This window comes from Panthera leo, chromosome B2 (genome assembly GCF_018350215.1).
Source record: "Panthera leo isolate Ple1 chromosome B2, P.leo_Ple1_pat1.1, whole genome shotgun sequence".
In the NCBI taxonomy this organism is placed as follows: Eukaryota; Metazoa; Chordata; class Mammalia; order Carnivora; family Felidae; genus Panthera; species Panthera leo.
The window spans coordinates 135,555,968-135,582,928 of NC_056683.1; the positions used below are offsets into that span (position 1 = coordinate 135,555,968).

Consider the following 26,961-nt stretch of genomic DNA (forward strand, 5'->3'; position numbering starts at 1 on the left):
AAGGAGTGATCTTCATAACCATTAGGGAATTTAGGCAGGACAGGTCATTATGTATTTTCCAGAGGACAGCAAAAGCTTGAGTCAAGAGTAACCGTGTTTTAGGGGCACCTGGGTGGCTCAGTCGGTTAAGCATCTGACTTTGGCTCAGATCATGATATCACAGTCCGTGGGTTCGAGTCCCACGTCGGGCTCTGTGCTGACAGCTCAGAGCCTGGAGCCTGCTTCGGATTCTGTGTCTCCCACTCTCTCTCTGCCCCTCCCTTGCTCGTGCTCTGTCTCAAAAAAAAAAAAAAAAAAGAATAACCATGTTTTATGTTTGGAAGTATTTCGACCTGAGACTTGAAACACAGAATTATTTCACCCTGGTCCATTTTTTTTTCACATTAAATATTCTGAGTCTCCTTTTATTTTGTTTTGAGGGCTATTAACAGTTTAGTTGATATTCTTGCAGCTGTGTTTAAGGAGCTAGTTCTGGAAAAGGCAGATTAATTGATGTGCAATAATTTGTTACAGACCAAAATGAAGAGCTAAAGCAAAGCAAAATGCAAAGTATTTTGAGGATTCTGAAAATTGTCCTAAAAATGCTGTCAACCTCAAGAACAATTTCCATTCCAATAACCTACACTCCCCATATGAATAAGTTTGTCTCGACATTCATCACTAATGAATGAGTGAAGAGGGCTCCCCTGCTCCCACTGTAATTCCCAGCCAAGTCTTAGGAAGTACCCTGCATGCACCATTCTCCCCAACCATCCTCTTAAGTGCCTTGATCTTTTTAATAGCAGTTCAGTGGTTTACCTTTTGAAATGAAGGGCTCATTTTGCATGCCTCAACTCTTGCCCTTTCTTGTGAGAGATTATAAATGGCAATAGTGGCTGGTTCCTATGACTTTTTTTAATGTTTATTCATTTTTGAGAGAGAGAGAGTGTGTAAGTGGGGGAGGAGCAGAGAGAGAGGGAGACATGGACTCTGAGGCAGGTCCCAGGCTCTGAGCTGTCACCACAGAGTCTGATGTGGGGCCTGAACCCATGAACCTTGAGATCATGACCTGAACCGAAGTCAGATGCCCAAATGACTGAGCCACTCAGGAGCCCCTAACGTTTTTTTAAAAATATTTTATTTTTAAGTAACTTCTACACCCAACACAGGGCTCGAACTTACAACCCCAAGATGAAGAGTCATATGCTCCTACTAGGAATTCACCCAGGGGATACAGGAGTGCTGATGCATAGGGGCACATGTACCCCAATGTTTATAGCAGCACTTTCAACAATAGCCAAATTATGGAAAGAGCCCAAATGTCCATCAACTGATGAATGGATGAAGAAGATGTGGTTTATAAATAGAACGGAATACTACTTGGCAATGGAAAAGAATGAAATCTTGCCATTTGCAACAATGTGGATCGAACTGGAAGCTATTATGCTAAGTGAAATAAATCAGAGAAAGATATATGATTTCACTCGTGTGGAATTTGAGAAACTTAGACTATGGGGAAGGGAAGGGAAAAATAGTTACAAACAGAGAGGGAAGGAAACCATAAAAGACTCTTAAATACAAAGAACAAACTGAGGGTTGATGAGGGGGGGGGTAGGGGGAGGGGAAAATGGGTGATGGGCATTGAGGAGGGCACTTGGGATGAGCACTGGGTGTTGCATGTAAGTGATGAATCATGGGAATCTACTCCTGAAGCCAAGAGCACACTGTATATACTGTATGTTAGCTAACTTGACATTATAAAAAAATTTAAGAAGTCATATGCTCTACTGACTGAGCCAGCCAGGTGTCCCCCTATGACTTTAAAAAGGTTTGGAGTCCACTCCACTCTCCATTCTTAGGTCATTATCCAAAGTCGCTTTATATATGTATGTATATATTTCCAGTTTTATTGGAGAATAATATATTTTTTTTTTTTGAGAGAGAGCACACGTGCGCAGGGAAAGGGCAGAGGGAGAGGGTGACAGACAATCTTAAGCAGCCTTCACACCCAGCGTGGAACTCAGTGTGGGACTCCATCTCATGACCTCAAGATCATGACCTGAGCCAAAATCAAAAGTCGCTTAACCGAGGCACCCAGGTGCCCCAATAAATACCTTTGGCAACGTTTTCTTCCCATTACAGCCATATTTCTCATGGTAAAGTGAAATCCTACAATACTTTACAAACTTATGATTTAGCTCGATTTGTTGAATGAGTTTTCATTTGAATGAATTTGTTTTCCCCATGAAAAGAAAATAGAACCAGTAGTGTTCATAGGGGCTAGAACGTGGAGAGTGACAGCTTAAGTTACTTCTGAAGCTTAAGGGGCTCAGACTGATTACATCATCGACTGAAATTTGCAAAGCTTGTTTAAATTAGTACCATCAAAAATTAAGAATAAATTGTTAAATTTATAACCTCCTGGGATTAAACAGCCATGGAACATTCTAGGGCATGGAGGGAACTGACAGGTCTGTCCCAGGGGAGGTGGCCACAGATGCTTAAGAGCCCTGCACGCCACCCATAATGAATAGCTGAACACAGGTCCTGCCCTTCCCCCCTCCACCAACTTGTGGGAAGTGAGCTGGGGCTGGCTGGCGCCTTACCCTCTCTCATCACCCACCAGATCCCTCGTGATTCCCATGACTCTCTGCTGTTTAAGAGCCTCCGGTCACATCCCATGTCTCTTTGAGGCTGCCTGGAGTGCTGTGGAGGGCTGTGAGGCATGCCTGGATTTCCCCTTCCACAGAATTTCAGAGAAGTTAACTTGGCTCAAGACTTTCATTTAAATTGGGAGATGTGAATATAGTTTCAACAGAGGAAATCAGTGGAAACCTCTTAATACTTAAGGACCGAGGTTTACACAGCACGAACGTGTGCCACTTTTAGGTAAACACCTCTTGGTGTCTCTTTCTTCCTTGGGAAAGTTGGACTTTCAGATCCACTCCTGGCCAAGGTTGGACTGTCCATAGCATTTTCGGATACAGTTGACTTATTTGATTCCCACAATATGACGATCCAGCAATTGCCACTGTCTTCGTTTTACAGATGTCGAAAATGCTGCTCAAGTTAGGGGACCCGCCCACGGTTCTGCAGATGGACAGAGAGAAGCAGCAAAGAGAGGCCTTGGTCTCTACTTCTGCTTTTTGGGCAGACAAACTGATACACAGATAAAATACAATACTCACTTAATTAAATGTTTATTCCATGAAAGTATGTATAAAAACTTACAAATCTGCGAACTCAACTATACATGAAACAGGATGACGGGATATTCAGTTTTTAACATATACGTACAGCACAGCTCTGAACTGTTTTTCCCTTTCCCCTTCGGTCCTTATTTCTGGCTCCTGTTTAGTCCTGTGAGACCATTCTGTCATTGGCGTAAGGAAAGATTCGTGGGCACAGTTTACTGCTTTCAGGCCAATGGAGGAAATTTCAGGTGTTTAAAAAAAAAAAAAAAGTGGAGACTAACATCAAAATCAAGTTGTTTTTTGTTTTTTTTTTTTGTTTTTTCCAATCAGCAATTAGGCGTTTTTTTGTCCTGATTTTTCTTTGCCATTTTTGATGCTTCAACAAATGTTGCCAGTAAACTATTAGCATTAACTTTTAAAGTCATTAAAGTTACCACATGCTTTGCTCACAACTTCCCCTCTAGGATCCACATTCCTACGTGCACACACTGATCTGAAGCAGCTGGTTGGTGCTAAAACAGATTTAACACTGGCAACCGCTGGAATAGCGGGTCATTTTCTATTCAGAAAGACAATCTACTGCACAGGACTTTCAAATCTGATTTTTAAAACAACCGACAGATTTGTCAGAAACCGAAACAGAGAGTTTTGTTACTGTTCAACTTTGAAAGAAGCCAGCAATTAGCTAAGGCGTGTGCATTAATTCACCTGTTTATAGCAAATACCCACACATTTTCTCTTACAAACACACACAACTCACAGCTTCGTCATGTTCTATCCAAAAATTAAGATTGCCATCACATTATTACTTTTTCTCTTTTGTGTTCTGTTCAAGTAGATTTCTTAACTAATGATTTTTCTCGACTGGACATAATCTCAAAGGATGCATTCTGAAATAAGACACCTGGAGAATAAATACTGAGAGTGTTTTCTTGGGTTAAAAGTTTCCCCCACACCTAGATTTTGCATAGTACACAGCCCAGCTGTATCTCTAAGAAGCATGCCGTATTTTCCAACACGTTCTGAGAAGGAAGACTTCTTACCCAGGGAGAGTCATAATTCTAGCTTACCAAATTGCATTCTAGTTGTTGTGTTTTGTTAATAGACCCTTCATTAGTTCCAAGTTTGCTTTTAAATCATCTAAAACGTCTCAAAATCTATTTGAGTTTGTAAGTACTACTGACCATTATCTTTCCAATATCCCCTGAATTAAAGTAAACATGTTCCAGGTTTATAATGCACAAAGCCTTTACGGAGGAAGGGCTGGGGTTGGGGAGGAGGGGGTGAGGTGGACAAAGGGACCGGGGACCTGTTTGTATCATGCCATGGAGAACTACAGTTCTGAATTGGGGCAAGGGAAAGGAGACAGTCTCTGTAAAAACGACAGTTTTTAAAAAGATAGGTAACATTCAGTCTAACAACACTGTTTCCTGTTCCTTTTTGATGGAAGCTAACACTGGGTGGTCAGGTTCCGTTACTTCTGCGTCCCCACTGCCCAGCAGAATGGACCGCCCCTCGTCCAGGGCGAAAACGTCCGAGTTCTGGTTTTGGCACGAATGTTTAACAACCTCATTGGGAGTGGAGAACGTTTTGTCACACAAGTTGCATTTGTAGGGTTTGTTGGTCTGTACCAACATGTTGTCCATCTGGCTCCCTTCCTCAAACGTGCAGAGTTCCAGAGTCTGTTTGTCCACCATGGTGTACGTGTCGATGCTCTGATTGAGGCAGACGTGCCGGGCAGCCTGGTTGGCCCTGCAAAAACTCTTGTCACAAGTGCTGCATTTGAAAGGCTTCCCGGTGTGTATGTACATGTGCTCCCTCCAGTGGCTCTTCTGGATAAACTTTCGGCCGCATATCGTGCACTCATACTTGCGTCTCTTTACCTCCCTCTCTTGGTCCGCCTGCTCCAAGTTGTCAATGTCCGCGATGTCCGAGGGCGGGGGCGTCTCCGAGTGCTGCTGCCCGTCGATGATGGGGGAGTCGGAGATGTGCTGCAGCTCACTGTCGCTTATCATCCCAGCCTCAGGCACTTCCATGGTGTCTTTGCCCAGGTCGGCTGCGTTGCTACAAAGAGACAGGGGCACGCGGCTTTCTCCCGGCTGGCTGGACGTGAAAGGTACGCCGGTGTGAATCTGGAGGTGTTCCCGCAAACTGCTGCGGAGGGTGAAGCGCCGGCCGCACAGGTGGCAGGCGTAGTACTTGGGAAAGCTTCCGTTCCTCTTCATGATGCTCGGCTTGACGTGGGCTATGGTGAGGGATGCGGGCTGTTCGTCGGACGAAGAGGCTTCCAGATTGGTCTCCTCCCCAGGGGGAGGGGGAGGCACGGGAGTGGAAACGAGTTCTGGAGACAGCGAGGTCTGCAGGGGGTCCGAGGGAGTCAGATGTGTCCGATTCACCTGGGCCAGATTGGACGTCAGCTGAGACAGCGGTGGGGCCTCGGGCACCTGCTCCTGGCTCATCCTGGAGGTCTGCGGCCGTGGGTCTCGGCCGAGTTTCTCGGGTGCCGAAGCAATCTTGGTGGCTTGTCTCAGCTGATGGTCTGCAATCTGAATGCCGTACAAGGAAGAGGCCAGCGGGAAAACTTGGTCGGGATGAGAAAAGGCTCCTTGGCTGGCCAGGCTAGCTTCTTGGATCAGTGGGTAAGCGTGCAGAAACTTGATCCCCTGTTCTAACCGAACGGGATCAATCAGCTGAGGCGCCATCTTTCCCGTGTACATCAGATGTAAGAGATAGCTGAAAATATCTGGCTGTATGTCAGTTGGTTTCAAACGGACACACTCACTGAAAGAAACAAGTGAACAATTTGTAAGGAAATGTCAACTCGCGTCTCCAATGATAACATGAACTCTGGAGAAAAAAAAAAAAAGGCAAATGAAACGAGAACATTCCCCATTTCTTACTGTTAGTGTTTCGTGAAATGGAATACTCAAGGGAGATAACTGGTACCTGTGTAATTTAATTATATTAAGAACAGAGAGAAATACGATAAATAGATTTTCGAGGACTGAGAACCAAAAAGTTCACATTAAAGAAATATGACATCTTAGCCCCTAGACTCTTGAAGAAGTTTTTCTCCTCCTAATCTATGTACATTTCTATCATATCACACTATATTTTTATGTAGGACTCTAGGAGATCTTTGGCTAAAAGTCTTGGCATCTCCTATTGACCCAGTGCCATCCAGAGCTCAACAGGTGATCTTTCAAAGTAAATCAAGCAATCTACCCGATAAGAAAGTTTCTTCATTTGTAAAATGACATGGGGGGTGGGGGGGGTGTGCGGACCTGGGCTAGAATGAACCAGTGCCTGAGAGCAACGCAACAAAAGTGAAAGAAAAAGAAAACCTGACTCTGTGCTCTGAAGCTCCCTGATCTCCCTCCAGCATGAAGGAGGAAGCACCGTTAAGAGATGGAGGTACATTCTAGCTCTAACGGGGCCGGATCACCTTCCCAGTATTGCTAGATTGCATCACAAAACAGTTCCGGGACAACTTACCAAAACATCACCATCACCAGAATTACAACTGGGCTTCACAGGCATTATCTCATTAAGTTGCCATTAATTCTCATTTTACAGATGAGGAATTGAGGCTCAAAGAGATTCCTACTTTGCTCAAAACCACAGAGTTAGTAAGAGGGTCTAACTAAATCTTGGTCTAATTCCAAACCCGTGACACCAAAATTGTTTAGAGCATGAAAACACTCCTATGTGGCATTGAAGGCAGATCTGATTATTCCCATTTGACAGATCTGGAACCTGAGATCACCAAAAGTTAGGTGATTTATCTGAGACACCTAAAGCAGATGGTGGCATTGCTGATTTTCTAACTTCTAGACGTTCGTGTTTGCCTCATTCCAGAAACATCATTCTGATCAAGCAGCTATACTCAAGTCCCAAAGAACTCTTCCTAAACCATCAGTAATGACAGAAATTCTAATGCATCATTAGAAAGCAATGATATCTATCTATATATTATTATGAGGTATGTGCTATCATCCACTCAGTGAATTATATTCTACAGACAATATAGACAATGCATTTTCAACTTCAAAGGCAGCTTCCCTGAATGCCTTTAGAATTTATAATTTGTTTTTTTTTTTTTTTTTTTAAGTAACCTTCAAGTCCAGCGCAGAGCCCATCACGGGGCTTGAACTCATGACCCTGAGCTCAAGACCTGAATGAGGTCAAGAGTCAGACGCTTAACCAACTAAGCCACCTGGGCACCCCTAATCATTTTTTTTTTTTATTATACCACTTACTATTATAACTTTTTGTCTCCTTTAGCTGTTTATCTTAATAATAAATATTTTCCAGCATGCTAAAATAGTAACAGTATACCTTGCTCTTCCAAATTTAACATTTTATTCTATTTTTTTTAAGGTGACTGTCATAGCAATTTATGACACAACAGATTTGAATAATTGCTGTTTTGCTATCAACGTGTATATTTCAAGATGAATGCATACAATAGTCATGTGAAAAACCTCTGACTACCAAGTATGAAAAGTCAAAGAATAAAAAGTGGCAGCACTTTAGCAGCAGAAAGAACAGAGCTTATGTGATTCTATTTTTTAAAAAGACACACAGATCATTCACTCATCTTCCTTTGGAGTCTTTTATAATGCTTTATTTATCTTCCTTTAAATAGGAATGCAAACACAGGCGGTCTTCCCTTTAAGCACAGGGCGACTGCCAACAATACTGGGTTGTATACTGGGATGCCTTTAGGTGCTCTGGGGAAGTTCAATATTCAAAACAAAGCTTCAGGGATCATGTGTGGGGAAGAATACTTTAATCATGCAAACAATCCCCTCCGAAATTGAGAACGGGGAAACCATAGGCCTCTAGAGTACAAAGTACTCCCAGGAGACTATAGGGCACCCTTGTTCTGCCAGGATGGAATGTTCCTCCAGGCAGAAGGAAGGGACCGGTGGCTTCCCAAAAAGAAAAGGGAAGGGCAGAAATCCAAACGGGGGCAGCATCTGTGAGCGGGAACTACCAAGCAGGGCCTCTTTCCATCAAAATTTTGTTATAAGTTTTGTCATTTCCCCTCATTTGTTATTGTACAGGTTGTCCTCTGTCTAGTGCCACAAAGGGTGGTGACTCAGCAGAGCTCAGATTTTAAAGAATTGTGTGCCGTCTCTGAAGGCAAGGGAGAAATGGGGCTGGGAGACCCAGCCAGGCCGAAGGGAGAAGGGCCCCAAAGTGGCCCACTGAGCTGGTGAGGACACACCAGGGAGAGGGAGGCGGGGAATCTCTGGGAGTTCATGCGGCGCCCAGGGAGGTTCCCAGAAACCAGCTCTCTTCATTTCTTGACTTTAATTTTTTTTTCTTGAAGCAAAAGTACACATGCACACATATACACATGGAGACCCTTAAAAAAAAGTTATTTAAAAAAGCTCCTTAGGTCACATTGCAGCCATCTCTCTGACTGCTTTCCCTTCCAGGCAGCTAGACCTCTCAGCTTGCTATGGGCCAGACTTCAGTCATTTCCAAGTCCTTCTGGAAGCACATAGCTCTCCACGAGATAATTACACCTATGTGGTTTGATTTGCAGATGTCTGCTTGAGACAACACTTTTATGGGGAAAACATAGTTTTAGCACAGCTACGAGCCCTTCATGCAAACTTTCACCGTAATTCAGTTTTAATTTTTCCTTTACTAGAATATCAAAGTAAAAGATGGGCTTAATGAACTTTGGAAATAAGGAATTTTAAATAACGTCCGACCTCATCAGGAGGTTGTGCTTAGCAAAACTTGCCCCTCTGCGGTTTTACTTTTGGGAGCTCTATGTTTGTAGTTCTACAAGACTGAAAACTTCCCAGAGTGCTGCACACGAGACAGATATATGGCTAGTGGTTCTGCAGACATTAAAACACGCTTAAACCAAGTGTGCAAAAAAAACCGTATTTTCAGTCCACCTTTTGGGTAGTCAGGTGGCTGTTCAGAGCAACCTTGCAAAAAATGCCTTGGTTTAAAAGCGTGCCTCTGGCCTTCGACCAGGATTTGCTTGGTGTCCATGAGAAATGTCGCTGTGCCTCCTCCAACAACAACAACACTTGATTGCTTACATTTGGGACTCCTATCCACACAGATCCCACATTTCCTTGTTACAAAGGCATTTAATTGCCCTACATTTAAGTTTCTTGCATCTATTTAAAACTCATTATATTGTATTCTTTTACTCCCCCAAATGAAAATCTTCCTCCTTTCAAGACAGTTTCATTCATTGTGTGGAGACTTCTAAGTACCCATTAGTTATGAAGTCTCCATGTCCTTAAAAGGGAACATCCTTAGTGCCTGAGATAAAGCAACCTCTGCTTGCCATTATTCCTATTGTTTCCCCATTCTGCTCCTCCAGACATTTAACAAGTGGCTATTATGTACAAATACCGGACCTATACACTGGGGCTTTCAAAAAGATTTGTAAAACCCAGTCTCTGCCCTCAAGAAACTTACAAAAGAGGAGGGGAGAGAAATACACAAAGAACAACACAGGGAAAATGCGTGGATCTTGTAAGGGGCAAAAATAAAGTGCTAGGAGATGTGGGAGAGGAAAGAAGTGGCTTTTGATCACTTTGGATGGGGGGGGGGGGCTGGGCTGATGGAGTGGAGTGGCCTGGTGGGAGGGGCGGTCCCAAGGGGGCTTGGAGGTCAGGCTGCCAGCCTGAGGGGCCTTGAAAGAGAACAAGGAACGTGTGTGCTGTTTTGATGTGCGGAGGCGATCCTGCAGGTTTGTGATCAAAGGAGTAACACCACGGAGGGGATTTCTGATCCAAGGCGTCCTGCAGTCAAAGCACTGTTCAGAAATATTAATCTCACAGTCGTGGAAAATGATTAGGAAATGGAAGGAAGTGAGAAGGGGAAGGAAAGGACTAATGCAAAAGGGGCATGAGGGAAACATGGCTCAGGGGACCAGAGGATAGGGTTTTAGAGCGATTTGAAGAACAGGTCACCTGGAGATCAACAGGGAGGTCAGGGAACAACCCAGGAAGGCCTAACTCCACTTCAGACCGGCACATAACTCCATTCAAGCCCACGAGTGGCCAGCCTCACGGCCTTGGGAAGCAGAGTTCTGGAGGCCACAGAGAAAGGTCAAGGCCAGAGCTGTAAACTGGTGGTTTCCAGCAGAGGCAAAATCCAGGAGCACTAGCAGCTCCCCTTGGGGTAGAGTGCATATGGAAAGAAGCATGGAGGGCCCAAGACCAAAACTCAGCACAGCTCCCAGAGGGCAGGAGAACGGGACATTCTGCATCGTCAAAGCACAGAGAACAACCCCGAGAGAGGAAGAAAACAGCAGGCAGCAAATGCTGCCTAGGACTGAGGCTGAGATGCCAGAGGCTGAGAAAAGAGCCGTGGTTTTGATCAAGAGGTGACGTTTGAGAAATGATTTCAGTAGAGATGGGGCAGACACGGCGGTGGCAGCGGGGACGAGGGGTGGGGGGCGCACGAGCTAGGCTGCGGTTCGCCCTCGGAACACTTCCACAGTGAAATAAAGGACAAACTGCCCTGTAAGTCAAGTAGATGGCACCACTGGGTGTTGGGGGCGTGGATCCTTCGGGGACTCGAACGTGGGGAGACAGCGCACGGTGAAAAGTACAGAACAAAAAAGTAAGAGGCGGGATCTGGTAGCACGACGCTTGGAGGAAGATCCCTTTTCCTTGGACATCCAGGGTCCTCTTCTCCGAGGCAGGAGAGATGGGAAGGAAAAACCAAGCAGAGATACGGAGGGAGATTGAGATGTTTTAAGAAAAAAAAGAAGGAAGCTGGGGAATTCATGCCCTCAAGCTTCCCATTAGACTGGCAGACCAGGATAAAGATTGGGAAAGGCATGGGGGGGCGGGGGAGACTCAGGGGTGTGTGTTTGGGGAGACTCAGGGGTGGGGGTGGGGCCAGAGGAGTGGGAGAAAGGGATCCAGGAGGCCGCTGTCGATCCTGCTGTGCAGGGGACACACAGCCAGGGTCCGGGGAGCGGGGGTGGGGTTGGGGTGGGGTGGGAGGGGTGGGGGGGCGCGCTGCTGAGGGCTTGCAGGTCAGGGATTCTCAATGGCTACTTGAAAGCATGAGTAACCAAGATGAGCAAGGTTGGCAAGTGAGGTCACGAGGGAAAACTGGGAGCCTGGGAGCCTAGGATTCCAGGGAGAGGAGGTGAGACCCATGGTCTGGATGGGCAAAGAGCAGGTTCAGAGGGAAAGAGGGCCATGGAAGTTCAGCGTCTACAGTCATTAGATTATTATCAACCACGTTAGTTACCTGGTCTGATGGACAAACAACATCTTAAAGTAATTGGAGAATGAAGCAAGAACTGATTTGTGTGCCTTGAAGTACACATCGCCGATGGCAACCGTGCAGTCACACAGGAAACCAAACTCTCGCTGAGCGTTTAACTGTTGCAGGAGAATAAGTCCATGGTTGGCCAAATCCATTTTTTTAAAAATCTGCAAAGCAAACAATTTTTTTTTTAAGAAAGGTGATTCACAAGTAAGTATGTGTCCTTTTTTACAGTCACCGACAGTAACGATCACAGCTAACGTGTCATGCTAACAATGTTACGTAAACTCACTCAGTCTTCGCAGCAGCCCGCTGAAGTAACTCTGTCTTCACTTCCATTTTACAGATGACGACACTGACCGTGAATCGGGGGATTACGTGATCTGCCCAAGAAATGGACTCAGTTGTCTGCTCTTGGGACAGCCAACACCCCCAGATCCGCTAGTCTTATAGTTTAAGATTCCAAATGCAAATTTTAACGACTTATCAGAAATTGTCAAAACTTCCACAGAGGCCAATTAAGGTGCTGGGGTGGGGCCACAGCAGGGTACAGTGAAGATCTCACTAAACTGGGGCAGTTTTCCAGCTCCTACAGTGTGGGCAGGGCCGCCCCTGGCAGTGATACAATTACTCCCCTGGATGCCTGCACTCCCGGAGGCAGGACGGAGGAGGGTGCTCTTCTCCCTTTTTTGTGGAGGAGGAATTGGGCTTTGAGAGGTGTAAATAATTTGCCCAGGCGATCTAGCTCCAACGCAGGGGAGCCAAAATTTAAATCTGCGTGTTCTGAGTCCGGATTCTAAGGTCTTCATTCCTTACACTTTACCGTAGCAAACCACTTGGCCTGAATCTATCTCCAGCAGGGGAAGTGCCTCTAAAGGGGACGGTTCATCAAATCAGGAGACTGCTCCTTTCCCGCAAAGAGTATTTATAACAGCTCACTACACACAGATCAGCTTTATACCTAACAGTAGACTCAATGTTATAAGCAGCGAACGCTTTCTCTCTAAGACTGTGAATGAGCAAAGTTGCCCACTCTCAGTACTGAACATAGTACTGGAAGTTCTAGCCACTGCAATAAAGGAAGAACGGAAATAAAAGACACACACACACACGAACTAAAACTGTCCTTATTTCCAGATGACAGTGTTGTTATGCAGAAAAAAATCCCACGGAATCTACAAAAAAACGCCTGGAACTAATAAATGAGTTTGGCAACACCACGGACAGGCTATAAGATAAACATGTAAAAAGTCAATTGTAACTCTATACACTAACTTTGAACTTGTGGCCACTGAAATTAGAAATATAATACCATTTACAATCACTCAAAAACTGAAATACATGTGTCAATCTAACAAAACATGTATAGGACTAACAAAACATGTATGTTGAAAACTATAACACTGAAGGGAAAAAAAATCAAAGAATATCTAACAAAATGGAAAGATGTACCATATTTACAGTTAGGAAGGCTCAGTAAGAACATAAATTTTTCTCAAGTCTGTACATAGGTTTGACACAATTCTTACTAAAATTCTAGCAAGATTTTTTGTTGCTATAGATAGGGATATTGTAAAATGTATAATGTTAAGCCAAAGAAACCAGAAGAACTAAAATAATTTTTTAAAAAGAATAACGAATTGGGATGAGTCAGCCGGAATTCAGGATGCATCAGATAGCTAGTGTCCAAGACTGTGTGGTATTGTCGAAGGGACAAACATGCAGACCAGTGAGACAGAATGAACACCCAGTGCTGATGAGCATCCACATGAATACACGCAACTGATTGTTGACAAACTCACAAAAGCAACTCAGTGCAGGAACAATCTTTTTGACAAATGGCGTAGATAAACTGGACATAGACCAAAAAAAAAAAAAAAAAAAGAGCTCTGACCTAAGTTTCATACCTTCTATAAAAATTAACTCAAAATGAATTACAGACTCCAAGGTAAAACACCCAACTATAACTTTCGGGGGAAAAAAATGGGAGAAAAATCTTAGGGATCTAGCATTAGATACAGAGTTTTTATACCTAACATCAAAAGTATAATCCATAAAAGGAGAAAATGGTAAGTCGGATTTCATTAAAATTAAAAATTTTTTTTCTGTGAAGGGTCCTGTTAAAAGAGGCTGAAAAGGCAAGCTAAAGACCAGGAGAAAAATATTTGAAAACCTTTGCAAACCTTTTGACCAAGGACAGGTATATAGAGAATATGCAAAGAATTCTCAAAACCCAACAGGAAAAAAAAAAAAGAAATCTATTCAGAAAATAGGCAGTAGGCTTGAAGAGACATTTCACCAAAGAGGATATGCAAATGGTCCATAAACACATGAAAAGATTGCCAACATCATTAGCGATTAAGGAAAAGCAAACGAAAACCACGATGAGATTTCATTATAAACCTATCACAATGGCCAAAATAAAGTAATGGCAACACCAAATGCTGACAAGGATGTCAAGGAAGCAGACTCTTCAAACACTGCTGGGGAGAACGTAAAATGGTGTAGCCACTGCAGAGAAGAGCAGTTTCTTAGAAAAACTCAATATGCAACTACCGTCCTACCCAACAATTATGCTCACGGACATCTATCCCAGAGAATGAAAACTTATGTTCACACCAAAACCTACCCGTGGATATCCACAACAGCTTTATTCCTAATAGTCAAAAACTAGCAACAACCCAGGTGTCCCCCAGCGGATGAACAGTTAAGCAGTGTGGTATGCCCACACCACAGGAAACAACACAGCCCCCAAGGAGAAATGAACTACTGATACCTACATACAGCAAGGTGGGTGAATTACGCAGAGGGAAAGGAGCCAATCCCCAAAGGTCACATACTGCATGATTCTATGTATTTAACATTCTTCAAGATCATAGGAACAGAGAACAGATTAGTAACAGAGGGTGAGGGGAGCAGGAGGGAAATGCGTTTGGCTTCAGAAGGGCGACATGAAGGATCCGTGTGATAGGAATGTTCTGCAGCTCAACTGTGTCAACGTCAGCACCCTGGCCGGGATGTGGGAGCACAGTTTAGCAAGTAGGAAACTCAGTTTACTGAGTTTCCACTAGAGGAAACTCGGTAAAGGGCTTGCGGGATCTCTATTATTTGTTGCAACTGCACGTGTATTTATAGTTGTCTAAAAATAAAAAGTAAAAAAAAAGAAAAACCCACCACACATCAATTAATTAGCCAGATTAAAAAAAAAAAAAAAAAAAAAAGGATAACTATGATGTTTAACTACAGAATTGGGAAAGCTAGTTTGGAGAATACATGATCATGATCAATAAGCTTTAAAAAAACAGACCATGGCAATTCTTACTAAGCTGGTACTGATCTCCCCACTCTCCTTCCTGTTCTAGGGATGATCTGGCAGATTGAGAAATTAATAAGTGTTACCTGAAAGGAATGAACGAGACGGATTAATATCATAAGAGACCGATCAGGTCACAAGGCAAGACTGGAGGATGTCAAGTCTCGTGTTTTCTACCCAGAGTTACATCCAAACATGAAAGGCAGGAGGGTCACTTAAGGCTGCAGCAATTTGGGTACCCAGACCTACACCGTGGGCTCAGTTATACGCTCAAATCTGTGGAAAGCATCAGGACCTTCGTCCCCCAATATTTCCTGTGCAGGGGAAAGCGCTAAGATTAGGTAGGGGACACAGAAAACGAGGCCTGGGGTTCATGATGAAAACAAGAGATGGTGCCAGGTTGCAGGGTGGCAGGGACTACAAAGAAACATCACTCGAACCTGACCTCCACCAGGATATAACTTTTAGAAGCTCGCCTTCAAGGCTGTTCTCTGAAAAGTGCCAGACGACTTCCTTTTCCATCCTACTAACCTGCCTTTCTCTACAAGAAAGTATAATACACCTCGAAGAGCGACCTGCGAACACTACTTCACGTGCTCTGTCTCTGATCATGGTTCCCTACATGTTTAGGTGGTTTCAGGTGTCATTCACGGACAGACAGCAGCTTCAAGTGCGAGAACATATTACTATTTATTTCTTGATGATGATGACAAGAGTGGCTGTTATTTACGGAGTGTTTCCTTGACCATTCATTTCCATATGCTCTTCGTTTAATTTCACGCTATGGTATTTGAGGTATTACTGCTATTCGTATTCTATATATGAGGAAACGGGCTGAGAGGTTAGCTGATTTGCCCTTGATTATAGAATCAGAAAGCGCAAGAAGTGAGATTTCAACAGGGTCATTTGATTTGCTGGGACGTGCTATGTGCAAGTATGTTTACAATTAATTGGAAATATGATTATATTCTCTTATAACATGATTAAACAACATTTTAAAAAAATGTTTATTTATTTTTTGAGTGAGAGAGCAGGCCGGGAAGGGGCAGAGAGAGAGGCAGACAGAGAGAATCCCAAGCAGGCTCTGTGATTTCAGCGCAGAGCCCGACATGGGGCTCGAACTGCGAACCGCGAGATCGTGACTTGAGCTAAAATCAAGAGTCAGAGGCTTAACCGAATGAACCACCCAGGCTCCCCTTGGAAATATTGTTTTTATCGCTGCTTTTAAGTATATGTACTTGTTACGAGAAATTCAAATATCACGGACACACAATAGTGAGTTGTCCATCCACCAACCCCCTCCGCCACTTTCTCCACACTCTGGCCACATTGGGTATTATGGCCACGTCTTTGAGAATCTTTGCCAAATCCACACTCATTTTCCTACCTTCTATGGATTTAATGATGAAAGGAAGTATATTTTTGTGTTTATCGATCATTTACATTTCCTCCTGCATTCCCCTCATGAGCTCTGCCTGGTTTTCAATCAGGTTGTTTGTCTTTTTATTGATCTGTAAAAACCCTTTGTAACATAATAAAAACGAGCCCTTTACCACATGTCGCTGATGTTTTTCTCACTTTCTTTTAATTTCGTTTTACAGAGATTTCTGACATAGAATTTTATGTTTTAAGGTCATCAAACTGATCAGTGTTTGACAGGACTTTGAAGTTTTTGTTCTTACATTAATGGATATGCAGCCTCTCCTTCCATAGAGCAAAAGGAAGGGCTTCTCATTCCACAAACAAACGTATGTTTTTTTTCTTGAAGACCATAAGAATTAAGCTATGAGAAAACTATGAGATGTTTCTTTTTTTAAGGGAGTCTACCAGTTATTTTAGGATCTCAATTTAGAGATCTCCTATTCAATCTAGAATAGGAAACAAACTGAACATGTCTTTTACAGATAGAGGGAAGAACACATGTACAGGGGTCTCAGGGATGGGGAAAAAAACCAAACAAGAGGAGGGAAAATGGGAAGAATGTTCCAGATTCACAGAGGAAACACAAAACCGTGTACATTTTTAAGAATCGTACTTCAGAGACCAAAGAAACCTTTCTCAGGGAGAAAAATAAGACTCCGCCCAAGAGTCTCACACATGTGAATGAGTCCGAGAAGACAGAGTGGGGGGGGGTCCCCAAGCCTGGGGGCATCTCAGGCAGTGCCCCCCAGCCAACAGCACTGCCTTCTGAAGTCTTCTTTCCTCCTCAAGGCCCCTTCAGAGCCATTTCCGTGCAGCCTATGCTGCACTGGCTGAGACGGCAGATCTTTTATGGGGGGGGGGGGGTGGTTCTGGTGGAGGTCACCCCCCTTTGTGGAAATGGATGTCTGCTCTTCCCTTCCCACCAACTGCTGACCAGCAGCATCACTCCTGTGCCCCCACCCCCCACCATTCCCCACGCTGGAATGGCTCAGCAAGGTCACAGAGGACCTCTGCTCCCCAGCCCCACAGAGTATGCTTACTCGACCTCTCTGCGGCATTTAATACCCTTCCTCCTGCTCCATAAATACTGTCTTGGGCTCTGAGGCCACTGTGCTTTGGTTTTCTATCACCTCTGCCTGTTCTATTTTAATCTCCACCAAGGATTCCTCTTTTGCTGATGCCCCTCTGCCTTTTGTCCACAGCCTGCTTCTCATTCCGTGGACTCCCTGTGGGGATCCAATCCACTTCCGCTGGGCCTTACCGCAGCACCCCCTCAATTCAGGATAGGCAAGACAACTCAAGTCCCCCTTCCCCTCACCCTCATCTCCCCCAAAGACAACAAAAGCCACGGACACAAACCTGCTCCTTCTGTATCCCTAGCTTAGTGCACGGCACAGCCATCCACTCTTTGACCAAGGCAGGGATCTCCACTCCACTTAGGGTCTCACTTCCCTCACTCCTCAGTCAGTCACCCGGGGCTCACCAACTTCAACTCCTTACCCCCACCACCTTAGCTCTGCCTCCCTACTCATCTCTTCATTTCTAGCTCTTGCCCCTGAATCCATCTACAGGGAAGAGCCAGGATGATCTTTCCAAAGGTCATATCGATGTTACTAACCAGCTTAAAATCCTTCTGCGATTCCCTACTGCCTTTAGGATGAAACCCAAATTCCTCAGCACCGCCTACCCGGCCCTGCATGACCCAACCCCTGCTTAACTCTGCACAACATACTCTCGTGCTGATCCAAACTAATGGTTTCCAGACTTTACGATTTCACAGACCTACTAAAAACCAATCAACCAACCTCAAAACTAGGGGTCCAACAGTATCAGTCCCTCTTTATTCTGCAAGAAAAGTCATAAAATATTCACATACCCTGTAGGATGGGGGACTTTTTTTTTTAAATATATATATATATTTTAGAGAGAGAGTGAGCATGCAAGCAAGGGAAAGGAGCAGAGAGAGAGAGAGAGAGAGAGAGAGAGAAAGAATCCCAAGCAGACTCCACACCTAGTGCAGAGCCTGGAGTGGGGCTCCTCAATCCAATGACTGTGAGATCATGACTAGAGCCGAAATCAAGAGTCAGATGCTCAACTGACTGAGCTACTCAGGTACCCTATAGGACGGGGGACTTCTAAATATAAATGGGTAGAAAAGACATAAGGTCAGAATACTTTTCTGAAGGAAGGGTTGTTGGCACTATATTCATTATAGGGAATAAATTTTCTCATGCACAAAAAATTACTACATGAAATTTTATTTTATGACATTAAATTGTGCCTGGTTCTTTTCTTGATATAAGATTATCTACTTGATGATCTTTATGAAGTGATCAAGTATCCAACTTGTTCAGAAATTCAAGCATCACCAAAAGCCCAGTTTCATCTGAATATGTTAATGATCATGGAGACAAAGTGATGTTATTTCGCTCACTTTGGAAAAGCTGGATGAAATGAGATAAAGCTGAAGAGGGGCATTTTTCTTTACAACCAGAAGGTCCAGAAGCCCAGGCCATTCTTGGGCTCCCAGCAGTTTGCAACACTGCCTGCTCAGAGGCCTCGCTCTCAAAGCTGAGTTCAGCCCCTGATTTTATTCCCACTGTCGGGAAAGGAGGCCCGTTTGAAGGGGGCCTTAGAACCTCTGTGCCAGACCTTCGAACGTGCCACCTCCAGAGGGACTCACCACTTACCGCCCCCCAGCCCCAGCACTATTTGTCCTCTGCAGAATTTCCAGGTCCTTAAGATCAGGAAGCTCTCCTTCCCTCTGGAGCACCTGTGAACATGCCAGTCTACTTATGTCTGCCTGGTGCTTCCAGAAAGCCAGCATGGAGTCCTATTTATCATTTATTACTTTATTCCAAGTACCTAGAATATTGTCTGATGTTTAAAAAAACTATATGTTTGTTAATAACTATATGTTCAGAGAGAAGAATGTTGAGTGCCAGACATGGCTTGGCCTCTGACTAGCTGGGTGCTGTGCGGGAAGTTAAATTTCTGATGATCCTAGACTAACCTAAAAAGTCACATCAATGGAAAGGGAGCTATATTTTAGCAAAAGTTTTTGATTTTTTTTTTTTTTTTTTTTAAGCAGGCTTCATACCCAGCATGGAAGCCAACGTGAGTCTAGAACTCATGACTCTTGAGATCAAGACCTGAACTGAGATCAAAAATCCAATGCCTAACTAAGTTACCCAGATGCCCCAAGTTTTTTATTTTTAAAGTTTATTTATTTATTCTGAGAGAGAATGAGAGCATGCATGCACGAGAAGGGGAGGGTCAGACAGGGAGACAGAGAATCCCAAGCAGCCTCCTCGCTGTCAGTGTCAGCACAGAGCCCAGCGCGGGGCTCGATCCCACAAACCACGAGATCGTGACCTGAGCTGAAACCAAGAGTCGGGTGTTCAACAGAATGAGCCACCCAGGCCCCCAACCAAGTCTTTTATTTGTAAATGTCACTTCATCCTTCTTCATGAACTTCAGAACTTCAATTCAGTTCTGAATAGTGCTTTATACTTTACAGTATACTCTTTACACTCCTCATTTAATCCTCAACAATACCATGGTATATCATTTCCTCGCTATTCAGTATTAATTATAATATTAATAACCACAGCACTAATAATTAATGACCACTTATTATGTACCAAGGACCAATTACCCTGTCTCCAGAAAGAATCTACCAGAGTTAGAAAAGCTAAGTAACTTGCCCACATGTAGGCCAGCTCCTAAGACGCAGATCTGGGAAGTCGTCATGCTTTTGGTGAAAGCCTTCTGAGGTGCCAGGCACAGTGGATGCAAGGGTATGCAGAATACAGACAGAGTTCAAGGGGGAGAATCGAACAAGTACACAAATGTACAATGTGAAGAAAAATATAAGGAACTGGGGTCCAATTTGGGAGTTGGAGGTCAGGGAAGTCTTCTGTGCGGAGACCTTGGTTAAGCAGATATTTGAAGAAGAGTTAACTGGGCAAGAATGGAGTATTCCGGGCAGAGGTCAGCATCTGCAAAGGCCCCAGGATACGCGGGAGCAAGATGCAACTGGGGAAATGAATGAACGTCTGTGTGGCTGAAGGGCAAAGAGCCAGAAAGGAATAGGCTAGGTGAAGTTGGAGACTCGGGTCTTCTTAAAGATTTCGGTTCCTATCTTAAGAGCAACAGGGAGGCACCAGAGGGGATTTTACAGCGGAAGTGACAGGATGGCCACACTGCAGGCGGGAGTGGTGAAGAGCCAGGTGAGGAGAGACCTTCCCATGGTCTAGAAGAGACAAGACAGACTGGGTGGTGGCCAATCAGGATGGGGTGAGAGGGACAGGATTTGAAACGTAGTTAGAAGATAAAAACTCAACGGAATCGGTTGGTGAGTTAGAGGGAGGAGGGTGGGGGAAATTGAGGTGTCCAAGATAACTCCTAGATTTCTCACTCGTGTGACTGGAGAGATCGTGGGGATTCCCACCAGGAGAGGGAAGACAGGCAAAAAGGCAGCTTTATGGGGAAGATCGCGAGGGTTATGTTCAGATGTGCTGGGACCAAGATACTTTTGAGATGACCAAGGAGAGGTGTGCAGTATACTTTGGTTATATTGGTCTGGAGCTCTGAAGTCCTGCTGTGATTTATGTCTTGAGAGTCTTTGGAGAAGCCGGGTGTATCTGACTCCAAAAGTCACAACATTAAATTACTACATGATAGTTCAGAGAGGTTATAACGGCAAACAGAAGTCATCTGAGCCCTGGTCTTCCGGGTGTAAATTTCACACGTTTTCCTCTGTACTACTTGGCTCCACACATCTGTCACTAATTAATCCTAGTCACCCAGGACAGACCTGAAATCTGACATGAAACTGAAGACCTATATAAAGCCCTCAACCAATTAACACTACAAATGGAACTTAAAAAAAAAAAAAAAACTAAATAAAAAAAAATCATTTGTCTTTCTTAAATCAGAATAGTGAGCAGAAAGGCACTGAACAAAAGTGGAGATGGAGAGGGGAGACCATTCTTAAAAGTGGGTTTTCGTAGAATGCCTTCTTTATGCATGTACATGTGTACAAAATTTTCTTTTCCTTAAGCAAACTCAGAGGTTGTAAGACACATGTGGAAATAAGTAAAAAATACTTTCCAGAGCTAAGTATAAATGACCGTTTATATTATTTAATGCCTCACCACTGTTTCCCACACTGATAATGCAACACTCCCTAGATGTCAAGTGCTTTCAGCTTCCAGCACACAGCAAAGGTGGAGGTTACTCAAGGTTTGGAGGTGCGGCTGAATGGGACAAATACCATCACATTATGTTCTGACAACCCAAGCTCCTCCTACGTTTTCAGTATAAGGAGAGAAGACCAAAACAGCGCTTGGGAACTGATGACTCACTTTTTGAGGATAATAGCTCTCCTAAGATACTAAACACCACTTAGACTACCCATTTCAAGGGCACTAAAAGGGTCCTCTCAAGTCCTTAATTTTATTTAAGTGAAGCATAAATGAATACTGTAATGCACAGGACCCATCAGTAACAGAAAAAGCACTACCCACAAGTAAGATTGATTCTTTCAAGTAGTTCAGACCACTTACCATGATGAAAAAACTGCTTTTTCAATTAGTATCATTAATAATTAATATTTAGGGCCTATAAAGTAAACCTGAATGGGACTAGTCATTTGAATTTTAATGTTTTTAAATTGTATCTCAAAGCTAGGAAATGTGTCTTAATTAGTTGTGGTGACAGGTTGATGTATTTTTCTTAACATTTCTTTTGTCAAGCCTCCTTGAAGGTAAATAGAAAAAGGTGGGACATAAACTAATCAATAGCTCTTATTTTGAATTTGAAAAACATTGACTTTGTAAGAGTTTGCCTTTTCAATTACGTGCTGCTGACGTTACCATTGGCATTAGTTTTTGATTTCTAAGTGAAGGTCAGAAGGAGGTAGTTCCGGGATAGGCTGTGTCAAGGAGCCACAAATCAGAGATTTACGGCTAATAAAGACTTGATATTGAAGTGGTAATTCTAAAGGCATTATGCTATAATCAACTTTAAGGAAACCTACATATGATCACACAGAATTGAAAACTTAATTTGCCGTTTTTACAAATCTCTGTAATAGAAGACAACTGGATTCTGCATTTACTCTGCCTCTCCGCTTACTTTGTTGTGGTATCTTTTTTGGTTGAATATCAAAGCAAATCCAACCTCACCCACATATGCAGTTGGAAAAAGAAATATTTTAATAGCTTTTCTAGGTGATTGTGGACATTTTTCTTTGATACTACACCAAAACTTGGTAAGTTGCAGTTTCTTACAGTTTAGCTGTGCGATCTAAAAATACATAATGAATGAAAATTTCCTACTCTAATGGGAGGAAAATTCATTGCTCTATCTTGCTCTTTTAACAGATCTTTTACCTATGCACAGTTTTTAACATCACCCATTGGTCACTGGAAAATGTCAGCTCATCGAGTTATGCAGATCTTTCCAACGTTGACTCATTTTGTCAACAGCTAAAGAGGCTAATCACATCTTATTATTAAACAAGTTGTTTTGACCTCATGGAACCCTGAGGGGGGTCCTGGAGATTCACAACGGGCTGTAGAACACACTTAGACAACGCCTTTCAGAAATTACTTTGGGGCTCAGAGAATCTATGCATCTAGGTAGGCATGGTGTGGAACACAAATATGCTTTGAAACTATTCTCAGATGATTCTTATAGTTCATCCTTGCTTGGTGCAGAGCTTAGGCGTGTACAAAATTTAATGGAACTATACCTCTTGTAAAGTAAAACCTCTTACAAAGTAAAAAGAACCATTTTGTGAGCAGTCAGATACATAAAAATGCTTTATAAATTCCTGTCTTTGCACACTGGGCTTTCTTGAAGTCAGAAAGTTATATGATGTGTACCTTGTCCACATGAACTGGGAATTATGTGCTTGAGTGTAAATACTAGCCCCTAACTTGGCCTTCATCACAGAAAAAAAAAGTCCTAAAATATCCTGGACTGCCAACTCCTGGTTCTGCGGCTACTGGCTCCATCTCTCAATGGCATATTGGCATTGTGAAACACTAGCTCTTATTTGCTATTGATTCAAAGTAATATTTTAATTATTTAAGTTTCATTTGCTAATAAAAATATAACTTGAGCATAAAAAAGGCTTAGAAAATGTTCTCAAGCTAATGCTTAGAATGTTCATAATTTTTTTTCTTCGGGAAAATAAAAACTCTCAATTCCCTTTTAGGTTTTCAGAGTCATACTTAGCGACCATAAGGAATCAGGAAAAGGGATAAATTCCCTTTTCTGCCGCGTGCACTCTGAAATTTATGGTAAAGTCTCCAGCAGACCAGCAGTCTTTCCTTTACAGTGACAGGCTGGAACCACACAGGTTCCAAGGCTGGAACTTGCTCAGTGTTCCAAGTTGACTTCAGGGAAAGGCCAGCGGGCCTCGGGATGCAGCACCAGACAGGTAAGAGATGGCAGGTCTCCCAACTGCAAAGCTGATCCCCAGCCAATGCCACATACCTGCCTTAGGGGCCTCCTTCACTTTCTACCTCCAGGTCTGGAATTCTCAAGCTGGGGAAAGCGCATCCCCCTATTCCGGGACACGTAGCGTTTACAAGGCACATCTTAAAAGGTCAAGGTGGATGAAACTTTATATTTTACATAATTTTTACATTAAAAAGGTATAGATCTTTGAGGACAGTGCAAAGTTCATATTAACCTTTAAAAACTTAAAAAAAAAAATGTTTATTCACTTTTGAGAGACAGAGACAGAGTGTTAGCAGGGGAGGGGCAGAGAGAGAGGGAGACACAATCTGAAGGAGGCTCCAGGCTCTGAGCTGTCAGCACAGAGCCTGACCCTGGGCTCACGCTCACCAACAGTGAGATCACGACCTGAGCCGAAATCAAGACGCTCAACCAGACGCTCAACCGACTGAGCCACCCAGGCGCCCCCATATTAATCTTTAAGAGAAAAAAGAAATTGTCATCGTGGACCTAAAACATGCACAGTGTTTACTCTGCGGCTGGAGTATTTCAGCAGAAGTTTGCAGAGCACCATTTATTTACACCCTCTTTGAGAGAAGCTTTAAAACTGGCAAGTGGTGGGACTATACACTACAGCAAAGTTTTAGGGGCGGTTTATCTGTCCCCCTTTCATGGTCTTCTCCACTACTATTTTGTGGCACTTAATACCACCGGTATAAAGTTGTGCTTTGAGATCTTACCATGGTGTCATTAACGGGTCAATTCTTTGGCTAGAAAATAACCTACAAACCACAAGTTTATTGAGAAATGCCCAGTTTGAAGGAATGCAGTATTAGAGCTTTTTTCTCAAAAATTACCTTTTAACAGTTTGAAAACAGCCTGCATGTACATCCTATTATTTAATAACGGCCTGTTATTTAAAATGCAAAATAAAATCTATTTGAACAACGAATGTTGCTTTGTAATAAATCGGAGGACTTAAAATGTCTTAATTCTGATTTCCTATTGAAGCTTCAGGCCTCTCAGACTAAAATGCTAGTGATATGTACATCCTGCTCCCGAGCTCCGTCAGGGTCGACATAGATGATCTGTCCTAAAAAGGACAGTGCAGCCCATTTAGGGAAACCCAGAGCACCCCGGAGCTCCGTGTGAGCCCGTGAACTCGTAATTCTGACCTTTTTTATGCTTTACTGCAACAAAAACTTACAAAAATGAATAGAATGGAAACACACACTAAGTGGGACCATTGTATTTGATGAAGAGCAAATGAACACTGCAGCGGTGGGGCGGGGGTGGGGGGTATTTCCCTAAGGCATAATTAGGAGTTCAGCAGTTCCAAGTTCTCGCAGTCAATTGGCCTAGCAAAAACTATCTGCATTTTCATCCGGCCCAATCACTTTCTTGCCTGCCCTGCTACCCTTGCTTTCCTCTTGCCTCCTTTCACTACCAGCTAAACGCGACAAAAACCTTGCTTCCTAAGCACCGATGAATTATCAGTTCTCTTTTTAGCCTGTTTAAAAAATCAATAGTTTGGGGGTTCCGCTACACAGGAAAAACGCCTCGGGCCGGGGAAGCAGCCTCCGCGCCCCCAAACTCCCCTTCTCAGAGCCCTGGGGCGGGGGAGTGGGGGAGTGGGAGACGAGGGCCGCGCTGGCGGGGAGCGCGGCTCGGACGCCGGTCCTACGCCCCAAGGCAAAGCAGCCAGAAACCACAGCGCAGCTCCGGGCTAACCTCGGCCTCAGCGGAGGCGCAGATTGCCCGTGGAGCGGAAGCCCGAGCCTGCCGGCCTAACGCGCCCACACCCGCAGCCCGGGCCGCAGCAGCCCATCCAGGCGGCGCCCAGGGAGGCCTCCATCTACCCCGCCCGCAGGGGAGCGGCCCAACGGCCGCGGCGTCCTGCCTCGCCCCGCCCCGTCCCGGGGGGGCGGGGGCCCGGCCGGGGGCGGGGCCGGCTAGACCGGCAGGGGCCCGACGGGCCCGGGCGCCGCGCACCCCGGCCCCGCCCCCATACCCGAGGGGCTGAGGGAAGGGGAGGGGAGGGGCGACGCACTCCGGCCACGCCGCACGCTCTCCGCTTCCCTCGGTCCCGCGTGCGCGCGCGCGCTCTCCCCAAGTCCCGCGGAGTTTAACACAATGCCGACGCCTACGCCGTGCGCAACGCCCCGGCTGGCGCAACAGCTCCGGCGCCGGGGGCGGGGGGTGGTCAGACAGGGCCAGGGGAAGAGCGCGCGCGAGAGCCGAAGACAGCGCGAGACCCGAGGAGGCCGGAAGCGCGCGTGCGCGCCCCCGCCCGCGAGCGGGGAGGCGGAGCCGCAGCAGTAGCGGCAGCAGCTGTAGGAGCCGCTGCAGCTGGGAGAAGCGCCAGAGAGGCCGGGCCTGCTCCGGTCGGACCGGATCCCTCCCCTCCCCCTCCGTCTCCGCTCCCCTCCCCCAAACCCACTTCCGCAGCTCGCGGCCTTGCCGCCGAAGAAGCAGCGGCGGCAGCAGCAGGAGGCGGCGGCGAGGCGTCGGAAGGATTACGCACCTGACGGGCCCGCCTCTCAGGGCTCCAGCGCGGGACGCTCACCGGCCGCCGCCGCTCGGGACGCACTTCGCGGTGGCGGCGAGAAGGGAGGGACCGGCAACGGGGAACGGAACGCGAATCGCCCCCCTCCCCTTCCTCCCTCCCTCCCTCCGATCCGCCGCCCGCCCTCTCGGCTTCCGTCCCCTCCCCCTCCCGCAAAGCCCCGGATGGAGCCGCCGCCGACTCGCCGCCGCCTGGCTCCGGGGGATGGTTTTGTCAGGCGGCCAGAGCCCCGGCGCCAGGCGCAGCCGCCCCCGCCCCCGCGGGGCGCCCCTGCCCTCGCTTCCCAGAACTGGGTCCTCGTGTGGTCCGGGCCCTCCGCCTGCCTTCACCCGGAGCCCCGGGACGGGGGTCATTCTTCTTTGTTGCCACCGTTGGTGCCGGAACCGTTTGCGAGCTCCGGTGGCCCCCGCCCCCCCTCCGCCTTCCCGGAGCCCGGGCCGGGGGCGGCACGTGGGCACCGGCCCCGGGAGGTGGAGGCGTTGCGTGCTTACCTGTCGCCGGTGCTGCTGCGGCGGGGGGTGTGGAGGAGGCACCGCTGGGCAGCCTTGGCCGTGCTCTCCCCGCCGCCGCCGCCTCTGCCTCTCGCTGCTGCTGCTGCTGCTGCTGCCGCCGCGGTCGGTGTCTCCGGCGCGGCGGCGGCGGCGGCGGCGGGGCTTTTCCTGTCCGGTTACGTTAAGGTCACATGACCGAGAGAGCGGAGCGACTAGTGCAAAGAGGCTGAGAGCGGCTCCCGCCGGGGGGGA

General features: G+C 45.5%; 1 protein-coding gene across 2 annotated transcripts; it reads right to left on the bottom strand.

Moving 5' to 3' along the window:
- Positions 1-3,163: 3,163 nt before the first annotated feature.
- Positions 3,164-26,782, bottom strand: ZBTB2 (zinc finger and BTB domain containing 2). 2 transcript variants are annotated; one of them, XM_042940084.1, is made up of 3 exons: positions 26,710-26,782; positions 11,427-11,611; positions 3,164-5,954 (listed from the first exon to the last, which is right to left on the bottom strand). In XM_042940084.1, the coding sequence occupies exons 2-3, from the start codon at positions 11,597-11,599 to the stop codon at positions 4,583-4,585; spliced, it is 1,545 nt and encodes a 514-aa protein (XP_042796018.1). In that variant the 5' UTR covers positions 11,600-11,611; positions 26,710-26,782; the 3' UTR covers positions 3,164-4,582. The 2 variants fall into 2 exon arrangements, with proteins under 2 accessions (XP_042796018.1, XP_042796019.1); XM_042940085.1 differs by lacking the exon at positions 26,710-26,782 and adding an exon at positions 26,177-26,233.
- Positions 26,783-26,961: the final 179 nt, after the last annotated feature.

What these genes read in the sequence shown, in the direction of transcription:
- ZBTB2 (XM_042940084.1), bottom strand. Translation starts at nt 11,599, where the DNA reads ATGGATTTGGCCAACCATGGACTTATTCTCCTGCAACAGTTAAACGCT. An exon ending in TTGTTTGTCCATCAGACCAG is followed by an intron (nt 5,955 to 11,426) that starts GTAACTAACGTG and finishes TGTTTCTTTCAG; the next exon opens with TGAGTGTGTCCGTTTGAAAC.